This window comes from Candoia aspera, chromosome 13 (assembly GCF_035149785.1).
Source record: "Candoia aspera isolate rCanAsp1 chromosome 13, rCanAsp1.hap2, whole genome shotgun sequence".
NCBI classification, from domain to species: domain Eukaryota; kingdom Metazoa; phylum Chordata; class Lepidosauria; order Squamata; family Boidae; genus Candoia; species Candoia aspera.
This window is the reverse complement of record NC_086165.1, coordinates 4967024-4992497: the sequence shown is the minus strand read 5'-3', so window position 1 is coordinate 4992497 and position 25474 is coordinate 4967024. Positions and strand designations below refer to the sequence as shown.

At 46.0% G+C, this 25474-nt stretch overlaps 1 protein-coding gene across 2 annotated transcripts; it reads left to right on the top strand.

Moving 5' to 3' along the window:
- On the top strand, window positions 1-25286 carry UBE2Q2 (ubiquitin conjugating enzyme E2 Q2). 2 transcript variants are annotated; one of them, XM_063313939.1, is made up of 13 exons: window positions 1-226; window positions 9768-9869; window positions 11182-11286; window positions 12165-12221; window positions 12770-12907; window positions 14268-14352; window positions 18432-18492; window positions 18980-19070; window positions 19247-19305; window positions 20182-20230; window positions 21236-21331; window positions 22679-22754; window positions 23624-25286. In XM_063313939.1, exons 1-13 carry the CDS (start codon window positions 47-49, stop codon window positions 23653-23655), a joined length of 1131 nt encoding a protein of 376 aa, XP_063170009.1. In that variant the 5' UTR covers window positions 1-46; the 3' UTR covers window positions 23656-25286. The 2 variants fall into 2 exon arrangements, with proteins under 2 accessions (XP_063170009.1, XP_063170010.1); XM_063313940.1 differs by having other exon boundaries at window positions 3-226; window positions 22679-22745.
- Window positions 25287-25474: the final 188 nt, after the last annotated feature.

Genomic DNA, 25474 nt, shown 5'->3' with positions numbered 1-25474 from the left:
TGGGCTGGGGCGGCGCGGCCTGCAGCGGCGCGGCGATGCGGCCAGGATGGCGGTCTCGGGGCTGAAGGCCGAGCTGCGGCTGCTGGAGTCCATCTTCGGCCGCGACCACGAGCGCTTCCGCATCGTCTCCTGGAAGCCGGACGAGCTGCACTGCCACTTCGTGCCGCTGCCCGCCGCCCCCGGCCCGGCCCCGCCGCCGCCGCTGGCCATCCACTGCAACATCACGGTGCGGGGGGGGCGGGCGGGCGGGCGTCCCCCCTCCTCCCCCTCCTCCCCCCTCCCCCAGGCGGGGGCACCCCCGCCCGGCGCTGCCCGGGACCGGCGGGCTGCAGCACCCCCGGGGGAGTTGGGGGCAGTCGGGGCTGCCCCCTTGGCCCTCGACCCCCCTTGCCCTCCCGGCTGCAATTGGGGCGGGGGGCTGATTGCTGCCGGGAGGAGCGGGACTGAAGGAGGTTCCCCCCCCCTTTGAGGAGCAGGCACTGCTGGGGTCCTCCAGGGAGGAGGCGCCCCCAAAGCCGGAGGGTCTCATCTTGGGGCGGGGGGCGGTCTGCTTATTGCTGAGGGAAATAGGAAAAGTCTGGACCCTGCAAACTGCGGTGAACTCTGTACAGGCTCAGAAGCTGGAGCGCTTCGCGGCCCCGGATTGGCACGAAGCTCCGGAAAGCTTGGGGGACCGGCGGGGAGGCCTCGGGGCCTCTTGACGAGCTGGACTCCCCTGCCAAGGTTGGGGGGGTCCGGCATTTCCCATCGTAGAGACCCTTCCCCGTTCTCCTGCCACAGCTGGGAGCAAATCTGGCTGCGGTGCGAAATGTTTTCCTCTCCTCGTGAGCAACTTCCCATTAAGATCGTTCTCCGGAAATTGGGTTCGTCTCCAAAGTTTTGAAAGGGTGATTCAAAAGGAAATGTTCCCCCCACTCCACCTTTAAACAGTGTAGCTTTCGACTAGGTTTTGCAACAAACAGCTTTCGCACAGGAAGCCCGAGCATTGGAAAACGCTGCTGTGCTCTTCTTCCGCTCCGATTTCGGTCTTATGGCTTAAGTTTTTAAAAAGTGGGTGGGGGAGGTCTTCCCCCCTTAGCTCCCCCTAGGAGTAAGGAAGATATTCCCACTCACAGAAGGTAGAAGTTCAAGAGCCTCCACCTAGTAAGTAATTGGCTTTTCGGGGGGTGGGGGGGAAATCCTTTCATTTTCTACCAGCTGAGAAAACCTTAACTTGAAAGCCAAGATTTGTCAGCTGGAAGGACAGAAGGGATGATAGATTTGCTAATAGGGAGGCATGCAAAAGTATTACTCTCTGATCTTTAAGCTTGAGCATTAAGGAGGCTGGGTGAAGTTATTCCTGTTGCGTTAAAGGAGGCTGGGTACCACATTTAAAAGTAGGATGGAGTGATGGGAAAAGATGGTATAACTCGGGGTCTCTCAAATTTTGCCCTGCTGTCCCCCCCCCTTTCAAATGATGAAGGAGCTTCTAATTTGTGAAAACTAAGGATGGCATTGGGGGTAGACTTGGGCAAGAAGGAAATATTCCTCTCTTAATAATTCAGATTTAATGCAGTTATCACATAAAACGCAGAACCTTGCAATTTTGTAGCATAAAACCTTTTTATTGGAAATAAACTACTAAAAAAAGTCAAAGCCATTGATTAATCTGAAGGGAGAGCTGGCTTAATTTTGCATAATTCCAGAAGTCTGGGTTTTCTTTTTGAGACACCCCCTCTTAATTTCTTGGGCCACTTTTATTTTTGATCAATGGTTGAACCATAGAAAATCCTGACGTTGGTATCCTGACAGGGGTGAGTAACTGATCGCAAACCTGCTTTGCTTAACAGGACTCTGGTTTTGCATGAACCCGGTGAGAATTTGCTCCCACTTTGCCTGGACATGCAGACCGGAGCTGGTTCTGGCATGATTCCATATGGGATCAGGAATCAGAGTTTGTAGTATAATTTACTTTAAAGCAGTGATAAATCTTTAGGCCATAGAGCAGTGTTTCTCAACCTTGGTGACTTTGAGATGGGTGGACTTCAACTCCCAGAATTCCCCAGCCAACATGGCTGGCTAGGGAAATCTGGGAGTTGAAGTCCACCCATCTCAAAGTCATCAAGGTTGAGAAATACTGCCATAGAGGGAGTTTTAAATGGTAGCATTTATAATTTGGAGGTGGGGGGGGAGAATTCGGTTATGGCACCAAGGCAGTTGATGATCTTAGGAGGAAGATGTTATGCATGAATCTAATTTGGTGGTTTGGGGGAACATTGTCCTGGAAGGCAAAATCTTATAATGGGCAGAGGAAAAGGGTACCCCAGGGGACTGCCTGGAGCATGGCATGGGTGATCAGCTTACACTGTTGGGGCTGCCTGTGGCTCAAAAACCCTCTATTTGCAGGCCCTGGAGTGCTTCCTGGCTCTTTTAAAATTTGCCAGCGTTGTTTTGACCTTTTAAAATCAGAACTTCACGAAAATATCAGTGTAATCCCTAAAGGCAGAGTTTAAGAGTAAAAATACTCTTGAGCCATGCGTGATTCCTTGTGACATTTGGCTTTCCTTGGCAGTAGTATGAAGAAGTTTGCTGTTGCTGCTTTTTGGATTTTTTTTTCCCAACCTCCCAGTCTAGCCTATAGTTCTGGGACCCCATGGTTGCCTCCCATCCAAATACCAACCAGATCTGGCCCTGTTTGACTGGGTGCTATTCTCCAAACCTCCTCCTGGGGGAAATTAAATGGGAGATCAGCCCAGTAGGTCCCCTCTACATTGCCTAGCTTTCGATAATCAAAATACTTTCCCTTCTGAACTGCCTTGAAATGTTTTTGAACGCTCTGGGGCAGAAGCCGAGAGGCTGGGAAGCCCATGGCTGTAATTCCAGCTGGTGGGCACCAGTTTGGGGAATCTGTTCTAAAGAGATGGGAGGCCCTGATAAGAGCAAAGGTGAATGGAAGAGAATCACAGGAAATTGAGGAAAGGAGATTCCTTGGTTGGGGGCGTGGAAGTGGACAAGGGCGAGAAATATACACAGAAGCTGCATATTGGCAGGAAGCAGAGGGGGCTGGGGGGAAGAGTCAGAAAATCTCAGGCAGGCTGGCTGAGATCCAGTAGGTTGGACTAGATTGAGTAAATAATGAAGATCATGCTAGATTTGAGTGGAGACCAGAATTAGTGCTGGGACAAAAATATCCAGCTCTCCTGCTCACTAAATCTCACTTCAGTGGCTGAGATGTAGCTGGTAATTGGTCTTTTTCTGTGCTGCCAGGCATCTAAATAGTCTGGATCTCTTAAAGCGCAAGCAACTTGTCTGGGGATTTAAGAACAAGACGTTGCTGAGGATGGGGGTGTAACTTGCTGTACTTTTCCGGCCTGGTAATAATTGTAAAACACGCTATGACTTTTCCCCCTACTGCTACATCTTTCTTTGTGGGAGGGGAGGAAAGAACCAGGGTCTGTACAACACAGACCGTAAGGCTGTTGACGGTCTTCCATCTCAATGTTGTCTGCTTGGGTACCACATCTCTGAGGAGGAGACCAGAGGCTTTTGCCATCACCTGGTTCGCTGTGACCCTTCAAATAAGAGATGCTGAGATTTAGGCCTGCCCCGGAGCAAAGGATGTGATACCTGGCCAGGTCCAGTCCTGAGAGGCATCCTGTACCTTTGAGAAGCAGAAGGAACATTTCAAGTTGGATTAAGAAAAAGTTGAGGTTGTGCCCTGGACTGGTCTTTGCCTCTGTCTCTGCCCCCAAATGATCCCTAAGCCCTGGCATCGTCCAACAGGTCATGTAGTAGCTGCAGAGGGGCATCCTGGGAAAAGATGCAAGAGTTGCAGAGTGATGCAGACTCCAAAACTTTTTTCCAAATTATTTTGAAAATGCTGCATGGCTGTATTGATAGCTTCAGTAACTGACTGTTGAGTGCTCTGCACACCTGCCTCGCTATCATTGTTTGCTTGGGTAGCCACTGACCAGTTGGGCAAATATGCAAGCTGGCAGAGGTAAGATCTCTCTCCTCCTCCTTCACTCAGCAAGATTTTTAAAATGTATATTGGCAGTTTGGGGTGTGTTTGAAGTTGTCACGTGCTATCATAGCCAATAAAACTATAGGTAGTCCTCACTTAGCAACCAGAATTGGGACCGGCAACTCTATTGCTAAGCGCCATGGTCACTAAGCAGAAAATCACATGATCACGATGGACTTACGACCTCACTTCCCATTCAGTCATTAAGTGATACATCATGTGACTGTGACTTACGATTTTACTTCTGCATTCTTCATTAACTCTGCTTGTCACAAGCCAGTTGTGAAGCACACAAATGGTGATCATGTGACTGTGGGATGCTGCAGTGGTCATAAATGCAAGGATTGGGCCAAAGGTTTTTTTTTTTTTACACTGTCGTGACTTTGGTCACTAAATGAGGCAGTCAGTAAGTGAGGACTACCTGTGATATTAAGTACTGTGCTATGTATATATTATACTATATACCAGCAGCCCTTTGAGCCACTGAAGTGAAATGACTTTGCTCTAGTTTTTGTAAACATTTAAATTTGCATCCTTGCTGTTTGTCTAATGGCCTTTCCACTTTCCTGATGGCATCACAGTTGGTCTAGAGCAGTATTTATCAACCTCAGCAACTTTAAGATGTATGGACTTCAGCCAGCTGGGGAATTCTGAGTGTTGAAGTCCACACATCTTAAAATTGCTGAGGTTGAGAAATACTGCTCTAGACCATTTACGATACCAAGCATCTGCTTGGGCATAATTGTTGCAATGCACAGCAGAGGGTGTTCTGCGTAAATTCATGTGGGATCAGGAGCCATGCACTGCATGGGGCAGGTGGGCTTCCTGGATGGGTTGCCCTGCATTTGGTGAAGGAGTAGAAGACTAAGTTAGTCCACTGCCAACAGCCCAGTTAGTCTGTGCCTCTAACTCAGTAACAAAAGCGACTTTTAGTCTATGCCAGCCTTTCTCAACCTTTTGGCCCTGGAGGTGTCCTTGAAATATTTTTTCAGGCCTTGGGGAACCCCTGCACAGTCAGGCTCAAATACAGGCCAGAAGTTACAATATTATTACATTCGTTTCATGCGTAGGCCTGTCTAGATGCATGAACAGTGTTCTTAAACTGAAAATAAAGAATGAAACTTCATGTGAAGTTGCCTGAATTTGAAATAATTTTTTAAATAAATCGTGATCTCCCTAGGGACCTCTCGTGGAACCCTGGTTGAGAAACCCTGGTCTATGCTGTGAGTTGGGATGATTGGCTCACCAAGCAGGGCTCTGCTCAGTCCTGTGTCTGTAAAGTGCAACCCAGGATCATTCTCCAGCATGATGGATTTATTTTTCCCTTGCCAAGCTGTTCTGCAGATTAGATTGACTTCCTCTACTGTAGCCATGGCTTGTTTAAAGGATGGTTTCTTGCGTAGGGCAGAGTTGGATGAGTTTGCACATCATGCCAAGCTCTAAACCCCTGTTTATCGGCTGCTGTGGCTTGTTTCATACAGCCTGGCTGGGGGAGAGAACCTGAACCCAATCTGTGACGAGGCTGATCACTGGTGAATAGCATCGTCTGTTAGCGCATAGGCACTGCTGTGTCATTGCTTGTCAAGACTCTGGGGCTGTCTTGTGGGACAGTGTCCAGCAGATGTAGGCTTTGGGTAGAAGTTTGAAGATATTGCTTCTTTAGGAACTTTTTGGTTGCGTCCTCTTACAGAAATAGAAAAATAGAAGTCGATTGCTAGCCCTGAGACTTTTGTACAGCTTTCTTTGGTCTGGCCCCTTCTGGGTGTATAGAACTACACTGCCCATCTTCCCTAGTTAGCACCCTAGGGAGGGCAAAGCTGTTATCAAACAATGGGTGTTGCTCAGTTTATGAGCCATCCTTGAATCGCAGGTTTTTGTCTCCTTGCTAGACACTGGGCAACGAAAACAGGAATTTCAGTCAAATGCCTATTCAGCCTCGCCCCACGGCTGGCACACTGCCTGCAGTAATTCCTGGATGGGGGAGGCCATCACCTTCATGCCAGGAAGATGACTAGATACTCTCTTTGTCTAGAGCAGTCTTTCTCAACCTTGGCAACTTTAAGTCCACACATCTTAAAGTTCGTAAGGTTGAGAAAATGGCATACAGAGGTTACGGTGGTGGCAATCACTTTTGGGACCTTGCGTGCCGACTAATCTAAGAGAGAACCAGTGGTCCCACTCCCATCATCCCCAGCCAGCCCAGCCAAGGATGCAGGAGGAGGATTATGGGAGTTGTAACACAAAACATCTCCCAGACGTAAGGTTGCAGGCGTCTTAAGGAGGCTCCACGTTTCAATGTGCTCTCTGTTTCAAGGGGGGCTTGGCTGGAGGAGAAGTGGGAAGTCCAGGCCCGTCCACCTGAATTGCCCAGGGGAGGTCTGCTTTGACTCTCTCTCCTAAGAAGTGTGATCTTTCTGGCAGCTACACTTCGCTGACCCTGGGAGAAGCTGATTGCTCATCCCCTGCCCCCCAAAGGGTCCTTAGACTAGAATTTGGGCCCCACTCTAGGCAAAGCCAACGTAAACTGTTCTTTATGTCCATGACTTAAAGAACATTTTAAGTGTTCTTTATCTCCATGACTTGACATCAGCTGCCAAGGAGGTGCTGTCCTGGGCACAACAAACAAGATGTGCTTTCTCTCTTGCCCCTTCAAAAGGGAATTGTTTGTTCCACCTGGGACAGGGCATTGTATTCAGGCAAAATCCTTACGCAGTTAAGCGGTAAAGCTGTCAACACCCTGGATAATGAAAGCAGCCGGCCCAATTTGTCATTGGCGGTTAGAGTCTTTTCATGTCATGGGGATGTACTTTGGATCCTCTTGGAAGCTAAGCTGGATCAGCCCTGGTTGACATTTGGGTGGGGACCTCTAGGGAATTCCAGAAGTGCTGGGTAAACAGGGAAATTGAAAAAAAGAAAATAGCAAATCTGACTTCCATAAATCTGCCAAGAAAACTACATGGGCTTTGTAGGCAGAGAATCTTGGTAGCCTGTGGCGTTAAAAAACCAGAAGGTGTGTGGGAGCGCCTTTCAAACTAATGTGCTTTATTTATTAAACGCCTTTTAATAAAATGCGTTAGATTGAAAGGTGCTCCCACACTCCTCCTGATCTGGGGGGTTTGGGAATTCAGAGGCAGGTTGAAAAAAGGGCGTGCAAATGTGAGAGCAAGCAGCAAGTCCAATCACGGCATTAAAATCAGGGCGACCCAGACTCTTTGATCTGAAGGTGTGCAAAATGGCTTCTCATTAGGACTGTTTGTTCTCATGCCTGCTAATTGCTGAGAACATGTATAGGCTCCTTTGTTTCCATCAGAAGGTGAATTCCAACCAAGTGCGGGTGGAGGAACAATGATGGGGCTGCACGTTTCCCTTCATCTAGGAAACGGTGCTGTTGGGAGAAGGCCCGGAGAGGGCCAGCAGCCCTCTCCCTGATGATTTGTTCTTCTGCCTGCAGGGACTGTGTCTGTTCGGAGAGCATACCATGGTGGGAGATCTTCCTACAGTATGTGTTGAATGCTGGGCCTGACACGGTTAAGAACCTTGGCAGATGCTGAGCTGGGGAAATAATTCTAGCAAGTGGGGAAAACAACATGATTATGAATGGCTCTGAGGGTGGTTATTGTGGTTGGCCACAGTCAGGGCTTGAGTAGGACAGTTGGAGTAAAGTAGAATGGAGAAGCGAGGATTATGGGCAGAGAAAGTTATCTCGAACCAAGGCTGGTTTCTCGCTGTCCAAGGCAATGTGGATAGCCTTTGCTTGTGAGGCTCAGCTGGTGTGCTGAAGCCAGAATGTTGCTTGCTGCTTGCTGTTGGTGGCTGAGTGAGTGGTGTGAACCCAACCATTGTGGTTTGTAATGCATGATTTATTGGGTTGTGGGAGGCCTGCACAAGAAGGCACAATCCACAAGAGAGAGGTGAGGGATGCTGGAAGTTGTCCTTCAGTAAGATCTTCTGGGCTTCGGGTCCCTCATGGCTGCTTTGAACCAAGCCCTGAAGAATGGCGAGGTCAGCTAGCCATTTAAATTTCTTTCCAGCACTCGCGTCTGGGACGTTACACCTCCCCAGCTTGGAACTGGCTTTGTCCACACTTATGTTGTGTGTTAAGGCAATTCCTGAGTTCAGTTCTTCTGCCACTCCTTGCACAGCAATCTTCTTTTGAGCTGGGTCAACTTCTGCAGAGCTCCTGTCCTCCTTGTTAGGGGCTTTCTCTCTCCCCACCCTAGAGAAGAATTTTTTTTTAATTAATATAAATTTATTTTTTTTTATTTTTTTTATTAATATAAATTTATATTACCACCCATCTCCCCCAAGATGCTCCCCTTGAGGAAGCCACAGAGAGCAGAGGGCTCCCTTGGACACAAGAGAGGCAGAGCTTGGAGTGTGGTGGTTTACAATGTCAGGCTCAGATGGATATGGACGCATGGCTCTGAAGCTCAATGGATGGTGTCAAACCATCCCTGCCCATGAGCCTACCTCACAGATTTGTTGCGGGGATGTCAAGTTATCGCGGGGACCTCTCCAGGTTCTTGAGGAGAAGGATTCTCTTCTGGCTTGCAAAGGAAGAGTGGAAATGCCATTTTCTGCCAAGGGTGGTAGAGTCTGTCGTGGTAGGTTTTGCCTGTCTGTGAACTGCGATAAACAGGAACTGCCTCACACTGGCCAGACAGGAACCTTTGTTTCCTTTTTGGGGCCAGAAATGCTGGAAGTGTCTCTTTCGTTTTCAGTGTCTGTTGGTTGCTTGGGCGAAGGCAGTTCTGCCTGCATCAGCAGCAGAGCAGGCAGATTGAATCACAGGATGAATTGGTGGGGTTTATTAGTTGGCGCACCCATCCACACCTCCCAGAATCCCCACGGTGATGCTAAGGGATTTGGGACCTTTTCCTCTTCTACCTATCCACAACGTCTGCATTCTGCCTTTTCTCCAACAATACCCTGGGCAGGAAGACCATGTTTAGGTGACTATTCTTTCAAGATGTTAAACTTCCCATAACTCAGACGGTAGCAAAACGTTGTGCAACGACCGTAAAAACGAGGCATCAATTACCACAAGGCCTCTGTATTATTCATTCTAACATTTTTATGTAATTTTGCATAATCCTGTTGCCGTTCGGGGCTCTTAATGTTTCTGTCCAGTGTTTCTCAACCTCAGCAACTTTAAGCTGTGTGGACTTCAACTTCAAGCTGGCTAGGGAATTCTGGGAGTTGAAGTCCACACAGCTTTAAAGTTGCTGAGGTTGAGAAACACTGTTTCTGTCCTTTGGCCCTAAATAATAAATCTTGCTTACCTATTGCACCTGAAAGACTTTTGGTTTGGGGAAGGATGCAGGACCCCTCTAACATAGATGGGTGTAATGGTGGGAATGACCTTGGGGGACTGGGCAAAGAGACACTGCCAAGGGAATGGTCAGAGAAGAGGGGGCATAGTCTGCAGCTGGACAGTGAGAGGGGCAAGAGGCCCAGAAGGGACCCTCCCTAGTTTCTCGGGCTGTAAAGAAGATGGCGGGAGAATTGTACTGTCAGACTTGCAAGATTCTGTCCATGTAGCCTTACAATAAACTAGAATTAGCTCATCTGACCATGCTTCCTGTCTGGTCTACCTCACAAGGCTGGCGCTGGGCAACCTTTTAATGACTGGGACCTAACCCTTTTTTTTTTTTTGAAAAGGGCAAGCCTCAGGATTCCACAAAAGTAATTTGGGGAGGTGGGTGGGCTGAGAGTTGTTCCTTGCTTTGATGGTGCTAAGCCTTTTGTTCTCCTAAAAATGCAGGAGGCGTATCCGTCTTCATCGCCAATCTGGTTTGTAGAGTCAGATGACCCCAACTTGACTTCAGTGCTGGAGCGATTAGAGGATATTAAGAGCAATACTTTGGTGAGGAATCGCTTCTCGGACTTCCTTTAATCTGACCTGAAGTGCTGAATTGTGCCTCCGGTTCAAACCTTGAAAGGGTTGTGTTTTTAATCAACTCAAAGCTGCTTTTTTTTTTTAATCTGTTCAATCGTGTCCGATTCTCGGAGACTGCCTGGACAAGTCCCTGCAGTTTTCTTGGCATGGTTTTTCAGAGGTGGTTTGCCATTGCCCCCTTCCTAGGGCTGAGAGAGAGTGACTGGCCCAAGGTCCCCCAGCTGGCTTTGTGCCTAGGGCGGAACTAGAACTCACAGTCTCCTGGTTTCTAGCCTGATGCCTTCACCACGACACCAGACTGGTTAGGGAACCACTGATCAAACGAAGCCCTTCCCCAAATAATTATCAGTTTCTTTTAACTATTTGCTGCAGAGCTAAAGAACTTTCACAAATCTTTTAGCAACTGCAGGCAGGGAGCTGAACGAATAGAAGGTGCCCGACGGAAACCTGCATGCAGTGTGCTACTGAAGGAAGCAATTTTTGCAAACAACTTGGATAGGGTTATTATTTTGATTTACACCCCAGCGTTCTGCATAAAGAGGCAGCCGGGAGGAATGCTTCTCTGTCAAAACCTCATTTCCAGCACCTTGAATGCTCAGGGTGGAAATTTAAAAAGTGCACAGCCATCGCCTCTTATCACTGTCCTGCAGCAGGCTGGATCCTGACTTGAAATACTGGCTTCTGCATTCTCCTTTGTCTCTAGTCATGCTGTAGATCTCTTAGAAGGCTTTTTATTGGCAAACTTAATTGTCTCCCTGCTGGCACTTAGAATCCATTTTTAATGTTTTTATGAGCAGCAGTACTTCCTGGAGTTGGGCTTTTGAGTTGTTGTTAGCTTGTTTTCACTCAGCCACCTGCCGAAGGTTTTATTTTCAGAGGCTGGAGAATCATGGGCATTTTTCAAGATCTCTCTGCATGTAGAAAGCTAGCAGAACATGGAAAAGGCTTCCGAACAAGCTTTGATAGGCTGATTTTCCATGCAGTTTGGCATGAGGGGCAGTGGATCAGGCTCTCTCTGCCCACCTTCCTAGAATAATTGGAACAGGGCAGGCTGTTATAGAGGGGAATTTAGTTAGGACTAAAGATCAAACGCTAATAGCCTAAGTACTTGATGCTACCTTGATCCGTGCATTTGTTAATAAACATTTGTTAAGAGGCGGCTGTCTTTTTGCTTATAACTCAAGGAAAACCAGTGGTGCTTGTGGGACCTGAGCTGAGGAGAAATTTCCTTTAAAGAAAAGCACAAGCCATTTATGCCCCCTTTCCATCTGCTCCACAGCTTCTCCAGCAGCTGAAGCGACTGATATGTGACCTCTGCAGATTATACAATCTTCCTCAGCATCCAGATGTTGAAATGTTAGATCAGCCGTTGCCATCTGGCCAGGTAAGGCCCTTGGGCAGAGGACTGAAACTGCTGCTAATGAGGCAGATGACTACGGAGTTTCATCCGAGGGTGTGAAAGGTGACTAAGAGGCCCGTCACTGCTGTCCGGAGCGAATGGCTCTTTGATGCTCTCTTTGCAGGCGAGGCGCCTGCGTTATTTAGCTCTGCTAGCGAGGGGCCACGCCCAGATAATCTTGGCTGCATTGCCCACATCAGATACATGGAGAGGGCCATTTGAGTTGTCCTCTCCTTCCTTTCTTCTCCACCCTTCCCTGCAAGCAGTCACGGGCAGCAGTTGCTCTAGCTTTTGACAGCAAGGGAGTCCCTCATTCAAAAGAGACAGGGATGGCTGGAAAGTCAGAAAGGCAGCTACCGTAGGGCAGCCATATAGAGAGGAGGACGCTGTGGCCATCCAGGGGTCAGGGCTGTTGGGAGCGTTTGTTCAGCAACATCTGGAGAACCATCACTCCACCAGCACCACCACTGCTTTTGTGTGCTAAGAACATACCCACACTTGCTTTCTTCTTTCCCACCCAATGGTGTGTTGCAAAAAAATTATATACAGGTAGTTCTCGACTTACGGCCATTCATTTAGTGACTGTTCAAAGTTATGACAGTGCTGAAAAAGTGACTTCTGACCAGTCCTTGCACTTACGACCATCATAGCGTCCCCGTGGCCACATGATCAAAATTCGGGTGCTTGGGTATTGACAATGGTTGCAGTGTCCCAGGATCACATCTTAAAATGGCCAAGGTTGAGAAACACTAAGTTAGAGGAATTCAGCCTCGTAGCGGCTCTGCCCCATCTGCCTCCTGCTTCTTTGTGAAAAAGCCAATGCTCGTTTAATTGACGAGGATGTGGGTTTTGTTATGTTCCAGAATGGAACGACCGAAGAGGTTACATCGGAAGAGGAAGAGGAGGAAGATATGGGTGAAGTATGTGTCTTTGCTTGCTTGCAGCTTGCTTTTCTCCTCATTCTTGCTTCTGGTTGCTCTTAGGAAAGGGAAGAGAAGATTGGAGGCTGTAAGGAATACATCTGATGGCCACCAGTATTGCTTTAACGTGGTGCCCTCCAGTTCTGGATTCTAGCCACAATCGCCAGTGTTGCTGACCAGTTAGCTCCAGCTTATGGCAGTGAGAGTCCCGCATATCTGGAAGGCATCATGTTGCCTTCTGTACCTTCAGTTTCCACCTCTTAGAAAGCCCCTCTGTCTGAACCAGTTGGATCTTCTTCCAGAGTTTATAGAAGAGTCCAGGTCTTCCGCAATCTTCATGCTCCCTTCGACTGCTCCGGCATTGTGGCCTTCTAAGGCTGGTCTGCTCGTATCAGCCTGCTGCGGAGCAAAGTGTCTGCACTCGTGCATTCTTGCGGCTTCCCCAGGACGAGAAAAAGGGGTGGCCCACACAACCCGCCGAGCGGCTAGTGTGTTTCTAAGCACTCTGTTGCGTCTGCTTTCCCGCAGTCTGCAAACTTGTCTTGTAGGACATTGATCTGGATCATTACGACATGAAGGAGGAAGGACCCGCCGACGGGAAGAAGTCCGAGGATGACGGCATCGAGAAGGAGAATCTGGCCATTTTGGAAAAAATCCGAAAGAATCAAAGACAGGATCACCTAAACGTAAGTGCTTGGTAGGTGAGCGGAAAGCAGTCCGTTAGAAAGTTTCTAACATTTCACCGTACGTAATAAGTGGAAGTGGAAGGGGTGCCTTAGAGACGCACCAGGCTTTCTCATTGGATTTTAATTCATATTATTTTAGATTTTTGAGTGACTGCCTTGTAGCTGCCTACATGATATGGTGTTTTTCTTTTGCATTTTATTTGATCGTGCAGTATATATTTTTATTCAGATTGTGGGGTTTTTTAGTGTGTGTGTTTTTTAAATGGCCCAGAGAGCTAAATAATAAATCAATACCAGAAAAACAGGGATCTGAAATTTGCTTGCCGTTGTTGAGGGAAGGATTCAAAATCCACATCCTTCTCAGCAGGAAAATAAAAAAGGGAGAATAGGTATTTGTTCCTAAATAAATCTTAGCTTCTAGCTCAATATTGGGGGTGGGGGCGCATTTTATGCAAAATATATCCTAGATTTGTTTTCTGGGGCATCCAGTTTTTTAAGAATGAGGGTGGGGACACATCTATTAGAAGCTTCCTGTTAGCCAGCAGTTATTAAGGGGATCGGTAGTCTTTCCTGGTGTAATCTGGGGATTTAAGTGAAACCAATTCAATTCTAGTTCCTTATCCTAACGTTACCTCTTGGCGCTCTCCTCGTCTCTGGGCTTAAAGGGACGAGGTAGCAGCCCCTTCGCGCTTTCCGTTTGCAGATTTGCTCAGCAGCTTATAATTAAAAGATGAACAGGAATACTTCCACTCTTCTACCGTCTGTCATTGGCGTAGATATTAACACCCTAAGACAGCGTTTCTCAGCCACGGCCACTTTAAGATCTGTGGACTTCAACTCCCAGAATTCCCCAGCCAGTCGGAACTAGAGGCAGAGCCAGAGCCAGAACCAGAACCAGAGCTAGAACTGGAACTGGAACATGAACCGGGGCTGGAGCTGGAACTGGAACTAGAACCAGAGATAGAACTGGAACCGGAACCGGAACTAGAAGTGCAGCTGGAACTGGAGCTAGAACTAGAATTGGAGCTAGAGCTGGATCTGGATCTGGAACTAGAACTAGAACCAGACATAGAACCAGAGATAGAACTGGAACCGGAACTGGAACCAGAGCTGGAGCTGGAGCTGGAGCTGGAACTAGAAGTGGAGCTGGAACTGGAACCGGAACCAGAGCCGGAGCCGGAACTAGTTGAGGTCCCGGCATCCCTCGTGGCCAAGGCTGAGGAACCTGCTCTAAACCGATGGGTCGGTCTTGCTACGTTAGCGAGGGCTGGATCGGATTTCAAAGAAAGAACAGAGGCGCCCTGGGAGTTTCCTTGGGAACTCCGGAAAGTTAAGCTTCCCCTCCTCTTCCCCTCCGCAGGGTGCAGTTTCCGGGTCTGTCCAGGCTTCGGACCGGCTGATGAAAGAACTCAGGGACATCTATCGGTCGCAGAGCTACAAGACGGGTGAGTGGTTCCCTTTCTGATGGAGCAGGCAGGGCGCGTTCTTTGGGAAGCCCAACGGGAGCCGTGATTCCCAGCCCGCCTAACTGAGTTAAAGTCCATGGGATGCTTCTAACAGAACGTGCATCAGTTTGCATTGTCAGTGTGTAAAAATCTGGAATTATACAATGTTTTATATGTTTGTGTGTGAGAAATGATGTGATATTTATATGATACTGGATGCTTTATCCAGCAGCTACCTTGTCAGCGTATTATTTCTAAGTGCATTATCTCTCTTGGGCGTCCTTTTCCAAAATACGCTTTTTGAAGCTTGCTTTTCCTTATTTTCAGTGGAAATGAAAACATTTTTTGCACCTTCTCAAAATACCACAGGTGAAGTTACAGACAGACGTCAGGAGTCCTGGGGATTTGCATACCTCGGAGGAACTGCGAATAATGCCAGGTTGCATAGCCCTCTGCGCCATCGCTCCAGACCTCTGTCTCAATTAAATTCAGTAGCACCTCCTCAGGTGGAGGATCTGAGCCATTACTTACTATTTTGCAAATTCTGTCAGGAACCCAGAGCAAGACTCATCACACCTTTGTTAATCCAACCGAATCGTTCTAGTTTAGAACAAAAAAAAATCTATTTCCTGTTGACTGGTGTTGAGGAGAAATTGCATTGTTTGCAGTGGCTGCAAGGAAGATACGAAAGATGTTGGCAAATAGTGCTATTAATATTAGAGGGGATGTATTGAACTGATATGGATTGTGGTAATTTTATATGAATTTTGCTAAAACCTGCGGTTGCAAATAAATATATATACACACATCCACATACACAGTAGCACTTCCTTGGCCATGGGGAGGGATGGTGTGAGAGGCTTTACTTTTTAGCTGAACATTATTTTTTTCAGGCCTTTTGCAGAAAATGCAGCAAGTAAGAAAAATTAATTCGTCCCGCCCCCACCCCACCAATCATCTATTTTCCACTGATGGTTTCAACTGCTCAACTAAGCAAAAAGCTTCCTGTTGTGTCGTCTTAGTTGTGCATGACGAAGCATCACTTGATTTGTCTCCTCTGGTGCATATTTTTACCGTTGCCCTTCCTGACGGTGGATAGTGATGGAGCAAGAATGCTTGCTGTAAATGGTACTAAGGTGTTGCGTAAATTCAGTTCTGGCACCCACAACAAATTGTAAGGTTGAGAATGGTGCAGAGTTGTGTTTTTTTTTCTAGTCCTGTGTATGTCTTTTGCACCTGGTTAGCTGGTGGCATCTTGGCATCCTGGCTTTTTTAAAAAACAGCCAATGGAACTGCAATCCTTCCAAGATAATCATCCCTCATACACAGTCCTTCAATTATGCTCATAGATGTATCAGAAAGCTCTTCATTTGCCGCCTCAAGAGGGAATTGTGCATTTACTTTGTCAACACCTGCACATTGCTTTTCTCCTACAATTACCCAATTACACAGTTGTCCTCTCTGCTCCTTGTATAGTCCGGTGTCTGAAATAGCACAGCCGGGGAATAAACGGAATCGTAATGTTTGGATTATCTCTGTATTGAATTGCAAGGTTGTTTCAGTGGCAATTTTCCAAAGATCAAGCAGTATCTAGGGGCCTCTGTCAGTTCAGTGTGTTTATGCTGTATCAACAAAAATTGCACGCAGGGCTAACAAAAGTGTCTGTCTGCATCTCTGTTGAACAGCAGAAATAGCACATACTCCCTGGAAATCATCTCTGTAAACTGTCCTGATTCCATTCAGTTGCTCCAGAGATCATGAAAGTGGGTTATTGCTGCACCTGCTAAAGAGGGTGGCCAGAATTAATTTTAAAATTTCCAAAAGCTGTGTGGAATGTGCTTGTTGGAACTAATTATAGAATTTGCTGGTCTGAGCATCAAACCTTATTAATAGGTAGTGATGGAGTTGTGATCTTTCAGTGGACTGTGTGCTTTAGGGCCCTTCCCTCCCTCCCTCCCCGCCTGCCTGCCTGCCAGATTTGATTTTTTAATTCCTTGACTGAAAAAGTTAGGATGTCTTTTAAAAATCTAGCTAAGATCTGGAACCCTCATGGTAGGTGGCAGCTCCCAGCTGACCTTGGATGATTTCAAAGAAGCTAAGCAGGGTCTGACCCAGTTAATACTTGGATGGGAAACCACCAGGATATCCCAGAGTCTGGGTGCTGGCTCCCTGCAGTTTGAAGTTTTTGACACATAGCAGTAACCCCACCGAGAAAGTCTTGTGTTTGTTCTTCGTAAAGATCTGGGACATCTTGGGGCAGCTGTGGTTTGAAAGAGGAGATTTCATGGACTGAACAGCTGGCGTTGCCCATCTTTTTCTGTCGATACTGCGCTACGACTCAGATGTGGGTGGGAGGCTTATCCAGGCAAAAGTAAAAGATTCATAACCTGGGAAGCTCATTGATATCTGCTGAATGTATGTACGAATGCATGTATTCCCACAAACATGTTGAAATACCTGCGCACAAATGGACACGTGCCAGATGTCCTGAGGCCTCCTCCTCCTGAGAATCTGTCCAGGCTCCCTATTTTCTTCCAGAAAGGGCAGTCTGCCAGGTTGACTTCCCCCTTTGCTGGTTTGGGATGGCTGCAAACTCTCTGGCATTTTTGTCGACCTATGGAATCCTTCCCAAGGACCTGGGGTGGGCAGATGTTGTTGTTTAATAATATTTAAGATATCATTGCAGGAGGTAAGTTGTTCCAAGGAAAACTGCCTTTTGCAGATGATGATGATTCAGAAGTCTTTTAAATTAACTGGGAAGGTTGCCTCTTGGAAACATCACAATTTTTTTCCTTGCCCAAGTTCGGCGGCATGAATGCTTTGGAATCATGAAGATTCCTTCCACTGCTTCTAGCTTCTGTCCTCTCCACCACTGCCACCACCCTTTAGCCATTTCCTTCTCTCCCACAAAGTTTTGTGTTCCATTTTAAAGAGGCACAGAACCGATAGCCTTATAGACCCTTCTGAACTGCTGTTGACCCTCTTTCCCCTGATTCAGGAACAGAGGCTGCCCTGAGAACCGACCCCTGGTCAGATCCTGGAGGCAGAGGGGAAGTCATGACTTCTTAATACATCTATATACTTCCTTCTCTTCTGTAGGGTTCAAATCCATGAATAGGTCCTTCTGCAGTATCTTCCGCCAGCTACAGGTAGTCCTTGCTTAACAACCATTCATTTAGCGGCGGTTTGGACTTATGACGGTGCTGAAAAAACTGACTTATGACCAGTTCTCACACTTACAACCGTTGCAACGTCCCCGTGGTCACGTGATCACAATTTGGGCACTTGGTAACCAGTTCACATTTATGACCATTGCAGCGTCACATGGTCATGTGATCGCCATTTTTTACCTTTCCGGCTGGCTTCTGGCAAGCAAAGTCAATGGGGAACTGCATGATTCACTTAATGACCACATGGCTTGCTTAACGCCCATGGTGATTCTCTTAACAACCATCGCAAAGAAGGTTGTAATATCGGGTCAGATTTGCTTAGCAATTGAAATTCTGGTCCCAATTGTGATCATTAAGCAAGAACGACCTGTACCTTTTTTTCTACTGATGCTCTTCCTGGATGTCATTTGGTCATAAGGATGCTGGGGTGGAGGTGAGACATTAGGGAAAGCATGGAGTGGAAAGGGAAGTGCTGAAGACCGCCATCTTCTCTCTCAGTCAATCCCACCCCATTCTTCAGGACCAAAACAGCAACAGGATCCGCAGAAGTGCGCTTAACTCAAAATGAACAATTCAGGCCCTAGAAAAGGAGCTTGAGAGCAACAGATGCCGTCACCATTAGGGAGCTGAACATTGTTAGATGCTTAGCATCGAAATGGTGGAACCCCTGTGTGCCCCTGACTGGGTCTGTGTATATTTATATATTTATACTCATGTAAGTGTGTTTTACTCGGAGAACTTGCCCTTTGACGGGGAATTCTTGGAGATACGTAGGTCCCTGATACTGAAAAGAACTTACCCACACCAAGTTTGCTCGTGTTGAAGCTTTGTGAAGTTCCGAGTCCCATTCTGGGGATGTTCATCACCTAATCAAGCTCTTCTTTCTTCCATTCCCCCCCCCCTTTGCAGGGATTTATTCAGTGGAACTTGTAAATGACAGTCTGTATGAGTGGCACGTGAAACTTCTAAAGTAAGTCCACTTGGTTTCCCCACTGCCCTGTGCTGTGGCAAGAGCCATGGCTGACACTGTGTAAGAACGCAGATCTTGGACTCCCCCCACCCCCCACCTCAGGGAAAGACTTCTCTCTCATGTTGTAGCTTAGCATCTGTACTTCGTCAGCCCAACAGCAACTTCTCTTTAGTTGAGTGTTCATCCCCTCCAGATGTGCTCAGACTACAGTTCCCAGAATTCTTTGTTAGTTCCAGCACCTCTGAAGAGTGGTAGGTTGCATATCCTTTGCGTGGCATCAAGCTATTCGTTGGAGCTCTTAATTATGGGCAAGCCACTTCCTGGGAGATGGGTGATGAGTTTGTGCCTTGTGAGAGTATGTGGCATAGGATGGGCTTGCCAAGTTGTGTTGAAAAGGAAGAGGAAAGAAAAAGGCAGTAGTCCTTTGAAATTGCAGTCGAATCACGCCAGCTCTTCTGCTTTTTCCCTCTCTTGTGACAACGGCTAGGGTTGATCCTGACAGCCCGTTACATAGCGATCTCCAAGTCTTAAAAGAAAAAGAAGGAGTGGAATGTATTTTGCTCAACTTCTCTTTTAAGGTAGGCAGCAACGAAACACCTCACCAATCTGAGACTGTCTTTTAACGATTGAACGTCTTCCTTGTGGATTTCAGTCCTCTTCTGAGCTGTTTGCTCACGGCTCTGGGGGAGAATGGTCTTTCCCAAGATTTAGACTAATGCTTCTCTCCTGTTATTATTATTTTTCTTTTTTTTAGGATAATTTTCCTTTTGACCCTCCGTTTGTAAGAGTGGTCTCCCCGGTGCTCACTGGCGGGTAGGTCCAGTTTTTTTTTTTTAATCAGTAGTTGTTCAGGAATTACTGAATGTGCTATTCCTCTTGCATTCTGGACAATGGGAGGTGCACTGCCATCTATATTTCCTTGGAAGCTTTATAGGTGGAAAGTAGTAAGAGAAGTGATGAGGTTTGCAAACGGAGAACTAACCGATCTAGCAGATCAGACGATCACAAAGAACTATGGTTTGCGGCACTAATCAAAAAGGTTTTACACTATGTGAGCACTGTCTGGAACACCTACTGTTCCCAGATGCAAGATGCAAGTCGCCATAACTCTGGCATTTCGGAAATTAAAACATATTTTAAATTCAGATGTAAAGGCTACTATAACTCTGTGAACAGATCTTGGCAGATCTTAGATTCTCACACATACAGGCTTTCTCCTCTTTTATACCTGGGAAAAGATCCAAAGGGCTTGCTTTTTCTTTAAGCAAACCACAGATCCTTGTTGCATCTGAATTTGAGCTGTGGTTTGTTTAAACTCAGCCTCTGGGGACCAAGCCAAGTGCGATGTGAAAAGTGCCCAAAATGAGAACTAGACTGTTGTCAGAAAGGGGATAATCGAAATTGTTGCCCCGTGCTTATCTACCGTTGGGCAACGGTCTTCCTGCTGCACTGGGCTCATGGCAGAGCTGATTCCAAAGCAGTCTGCCTGCTCTGAAGCTGTGGGTTTTACAGCTTTGATTATCTCAGTTTCCAAAGTGTCACATTTGGAAAGGCCATGGTGCAAACCAATAGACAAAAAAGTGATGTTTTTTTTTTCAAATTATGTTAAGAGTCTCTGGCTCCTGTGTCTGTAAGTTTAACTAATGATGTATTGGAAATGATTCTCACTGTGCCTTTTATGTGTCCCAGGTATGTTCTTGGTGGAGGTGCTTTATGCATGGAACTTCTAACTAAACAGGTAAATACAGGACTGGAGCCTTGCCCCAGATCACTCCTTAACAATCTCCGGTTTTTTTTCCGTTGATGCTGGATTGACGGTATTGGTGGTTTAAGACTGGGATAGGCCAGAAGTAGATTGGGAGTCCTATTGGAACTGATTTTTTGGTGTCATCATGTTGTATTCATCAGCTTGGGCTGGCCACAGTCAGACTGCAGATGACGCAGGGGAAGCCCGTACAGTGTTTCCCAACCCCACCCAAGGCAGGTTTGACAAATGTCTCTTGGCAAAATGGTACACGTGTCTTCCCCCAATTTTAAATTTAACATTAACCAAGTGACATGAGTGAAATTTTGCAGGGTTGCCAAATCCCATTTTCGTGGTCCCACCTGAAATCTGACAAAGGTGTAGGAGAGCTTCTGAGCGCCTTGTGAGATTAAGCGGTCTCCCAAGATACAGGCCGTTTAGCAGACTGACCGACTGACGGAATGCGGGCCATCGAGCTTATTGTCTACTCTTGGCAACCAGATAGACAGATTTTCTCCAGGATGAGCTGCTCCAAGTTGAAGGAAGGGCATTGTGGAGGAATGAAGTGGGAGCTCTCTCCTGATTCAGGGAGAATATCTAAGGAACGTGGTGCGCCACGATGAATTTTAACGGGGTCTGGCTCTCAGTTAAGCGGCTGTGCTTTCCTTGGACATGCGCATACGTTGACTTTCTCCGCTGTTCCTGTTCTTTCTTCGATGTTCTGCTCTATGTTCCTTGTAGCACATGATCGTCTTTTAGACGGCTACAACTTTAATCCAATCAATCTGACCTGGCAAAGACAAACCCACGGTGAACAAGTGGGGGAAATGCCACCGTCCTGGACAGGGGGGTCCACAGAGTATGCTCCCAAAAGTCAAGGGGGCGGCTGCAGTGGTGTGATTACCACCTGATTTTTATGGACATTACCCTGTGGACACCCCTGGTTCTGGAGGACTTTTCCTCACATTCTCCCCCCCCCCGCCCCCCCTTCGGTTCTAGGGCTGGAGCAGCGCCTATTCCACAGAGTCCGTCATCATGCAGATTAACGCCACGTTAGTCAAAGGAAAAGCCAGAGTGCAGTTTGGGGCAAATAAGGTAAGCCGACATCCGTGTGCATTCCCAGCTGTTTAAGACTTTAGCGTGTCTGTTCTACTGCAAACCATTTGGCTTGAAAATCAAGGTCAAAGTGTACGTGGCATTTGATCGCTTAATGTGCAGGTTTTAAAACAAACCCATTTAACAGAAGTACGATTTGGGAGTCCTCCAATATTCCACACAGTTGGTAGTGCCACTTTAAATAAAATGAAATGCCCTTACAGGTAGTCCTCACTTAACAACCATTCATTTAGCAACGGTTCAGACTTATGACAGTGCGGAAAAAAACAACTTGCAACCTGTCCTCACACTTATGACCATCACGGCATCCCCATGTTCACATGATTGTGATTCCGGCACTTGGCAGCTGGTTCGCATTTACAACCATCGCAGCATCCCATGATCATGTGATTGCCCTTTTCGACCTTTGCAGGTGGTTTCTAGCAAGCAAAATCAATGGGGAGTTGCGTGATTTGCTTAACAACTACGTAGCTTGTTTAATGACCACTGCAAAAAAAGTCGTAAAATCAGGTCAGATTTGCTTAACAACCGCATCGCTTAGTGACTGAAATTCTGGTCCCAATTGTGGTCGTTAAGTGAGGACTACTTGTATATGTTGTAGTTTCCTGCTGCTCACCCTCTGTAAGGACTCAGCTTATGGGCTGTTCTCAGCTGGGGTTTAAGCCAGATACATTGCAGTGTCCTCCCTCTTGGCCCAAGAACCAGGATGGTCCAGTGGGGAAGGAAGCAATCTAGGTGTGGAGACCAGATTCTAATCCCACCTCATCCGCAGAAGCTTTTAGGATGACTTTGGGCCAATCCTTCTCTCTCTCAGCCCAGCCCATGTCACAGGGTGGTTGTGGAATAAAATAGGAAAAAGTAACATCGTGTACACCACTTCAACCTCCTGTATAAAGACGGGATATAAATCTGTATATAAATGAATTTGTCTCAACCCTGGTGAATCCTTGGTGCATCAAGTAACCAGTGCCGAAGGCGGGTTTCTGTCCACGAAGTGATTGAGCAGGTCTTGTTAGGGTCTCCATACAGAAACTCTCCTAGCATAGGAAATAACAAGGGTGCAATTTACCAAGTTTTTTTTAAGCTCAGCTTTGTGAGAGCCCAGTCATTGTGGTGTATAAACCATGGTTTACACCTTAAGGTGTTGATTGAACTCAGGCATTTGCAATGTATTCAGAAGCAGCGGTTGCGTTTTGTCTTAGAGAGGCGTGAAGATTTCTTCGTAAACGTTATGAGCTGCCAGCAATCTCAGCCTCTTTGCACACGCTGATCTTGTCAACCGTAGAGGGGGAAAAAAAACATTTAAACCAATTGTCTCTCTTCCAGAGCCAGTACAATCTAGCAAGAGCACAGCAGTCTTATAAATCTCTAGTACAGTTACATGAGAAAAATGGTATGTATGGTATGTATGTAAAACACATAGTTTTGTAAGTATAATGTCAGAAGAGAGCAACCGAAAAGGGGGGGGGGCTTTTAAGCTACTGTACCCATGTGTATCTCTTGTACGTTTCTGTTTCTGTAAATTTGTCCTCATTCTGCATCTGTGAACTGAGCAACTGGGCCCTGGAATGTTGGCAAGAATGAATCATTTTTTGCCTCTAATCCCTTATGTTGTGTTGGTTAATCTGTGGGGCTGGAAATAAAGGATGGGCTTAGTTTGGGCCTGATGTGTTGATGAGAGGCAGAGAAACTCCTTTGAATGCTGGCCTCCTTGTAGCTTCTCTCACACTTCAGACTTGCAGAGAAGCATCTGTGTACGGGAGGGGTAGTGCAGCAGTGTGCTTCCATTTAAGTGATTCATTAATTGAATTTATTTGGAGCTTCCTATCCCACGGGAATACACTTTTGAGGGCCTCGCAGCACCTTGGACGGATGCAAAGAGAAAAAGGTGTGTTGGAGCTCATGGGAGACCTACAGAGTATCTGCAACTCTTCAAGCAGCTGCATCGTGATCCCAGGAAGCCATGGGTTGGGTTAAGGAGCTGCGGAAAAAGGCTACCTTTGTGCCCCACTTGCTGTCATGTATAAAGCCATGTACAAACATGAGTATTTTTTGCACAGACCCTTCTAGCCGCAGCATTTTTATGCTTAAGAATGCCAGCAATGGGGTAAACAAGTGGCCTTCAGTGGGTTTGCAAGGCATGCGTCTGGGTGTCCATCCTAGACTTCAGTGATACTGCATGTAACGATTGTAAAGCATAAAAGTGTTGAAAAGTGGGTTTTGCCATTGTTCCTGCCTACTTGTCAATGTGCAATTATTTTCTTCTTGCAGGCTGGTTCACACCTCCAAAAGAAGATGGTTAATGCTGGGGATCACACATATATTTGGACCAATATCAATACAAGGTTTTATTTCCATGCAGATTCAAGCTATAAATGCCCCATAACAGCCAATAAATAAATTAGTGGATAATCTGTTGATCAACACACCCAATATAAATTACAGCCATACAGTTCTGCTCCTCAGTGAAATATCTTGGATGGAACAGTTTAAGACTTTCCTTTATTTTCCCAATGGACTGAGCATACCAACTTTCCCACATTTTAGTATTTGAATCCCTCAAACTGGGTTCTTGGTCTACTAAAATATCAAATGATAGGAACGGCTTTTTCCCATCAACTTTTCTATGCACTTTGTGGGGTTTTCTCCAGAACGGACTGCAGAGAACTGCTATATATTTTATTTAAAGCCAACCAAGATGAATAAAGTTAGTTTAATAGTGTGTTGTAGAGTTTTCAGATCTTGTTGAATCAATCTCTCTTTTTCCAGGCTTAAAAACTGAGAACGTTTATAGAATTTCCAGGTTTAACAGTGATATGGAAGAAAGCTGCAATGTGAAAGAATTAAAATGTTTTATTTCATAGCTGTCTTGAGGTTATGAACTGTTTGGGGGCAGAAATACATTGTTTAAGCAGAGCCAGACTGTGCCAATAGAACTTTGCAACGGGTCACATCCACTAGGGCATCAATTTGTTGCTGGGCAGTTCTGATAGTTTTTGGGTCTAGTATGTTCTTCTCAAGAAAGAGCCCTAGGCATAAAGCTTGAAGTTATTTAAAATACTAGAAAGCTTCTTTACAAGTTCAATTCTATTAGCGGGTTGTTGCAATCATTCATAGATTAATGAACTTCAAAAGCAATTGGCAAAAATCAAGACACTCCTTATTTTTTTAAGAAGACTGATTTTTTAAAACAAAAGCCACAGAATTCCCAGGAAGATCTTGATACAGATCAGTTGTTTTTTTAAATGTTGCCGTAGTCATGACCGTGGGTTTTGCTCAGAAGATAATGAGGGCCTGCTTTTCCTTTTTTAGGAAATGAATTTGGATTTGTAACTGCTGTGGGTCAGTAACTGGTTTATCATTGCCTTACCTTTAAAAAAAAAATCAGGTTTGTGTGTGTGGTTTTTTTTTTAATTTTATTTTTAGAACTGAATTTGAGTTGACTTTCTTTGTTCACGGGAGTTGTATTAAAGGGATTAACATTTTTCTTTCAAAGTCCAGAAATGTCTCAGTTCTCCTATGACCCACCATTGTCACCATCAAGATTACATCTGATGCAGGTTTCAGTTTGAAAGATATGATTTGAAGGCATGTGCCTGTTGGAACTCTATTTCATATGATCTTTTGAGGACGTTCTCCAGATGATGTCCAGGCTTACTGTACATATTGTTTCTATCGAATTCTGTTAGCCTCCTTAAACCAGAGGGCAAATTCTATGAGTTTCCTACAGCTCATTTTAAAACCTGAGGCTAATATTTTGGATACATTATTGAATTGTTTAATATTTCTAATGGACTAGCAAAATGACAGGTGCACACACTTGGCTTCTTTATTTTATTGGGAGTTTCATTTTTTTTAACTTCAGAAGTATTTAGCAGTGTACGATAATCTGTAAACTTGCATCAAGTTTATGAATAAAGAACCATTTTAAGAATTCCGTTTCTACTTCATGTTTCTGGAAGTCGCCTTTGGGGACTGAGGGTGATCTATCTCAAGCTGGCGTAAATATAAATGCAGTGTTAAAAAGTTGAACTGACTGAACTTTTTGTAGTGGTAAAACGCATTTAAAAACTGCTGGTACAGACAGTAATTGGAGGCTCTCCAGCTGTTTAATCCCATTGT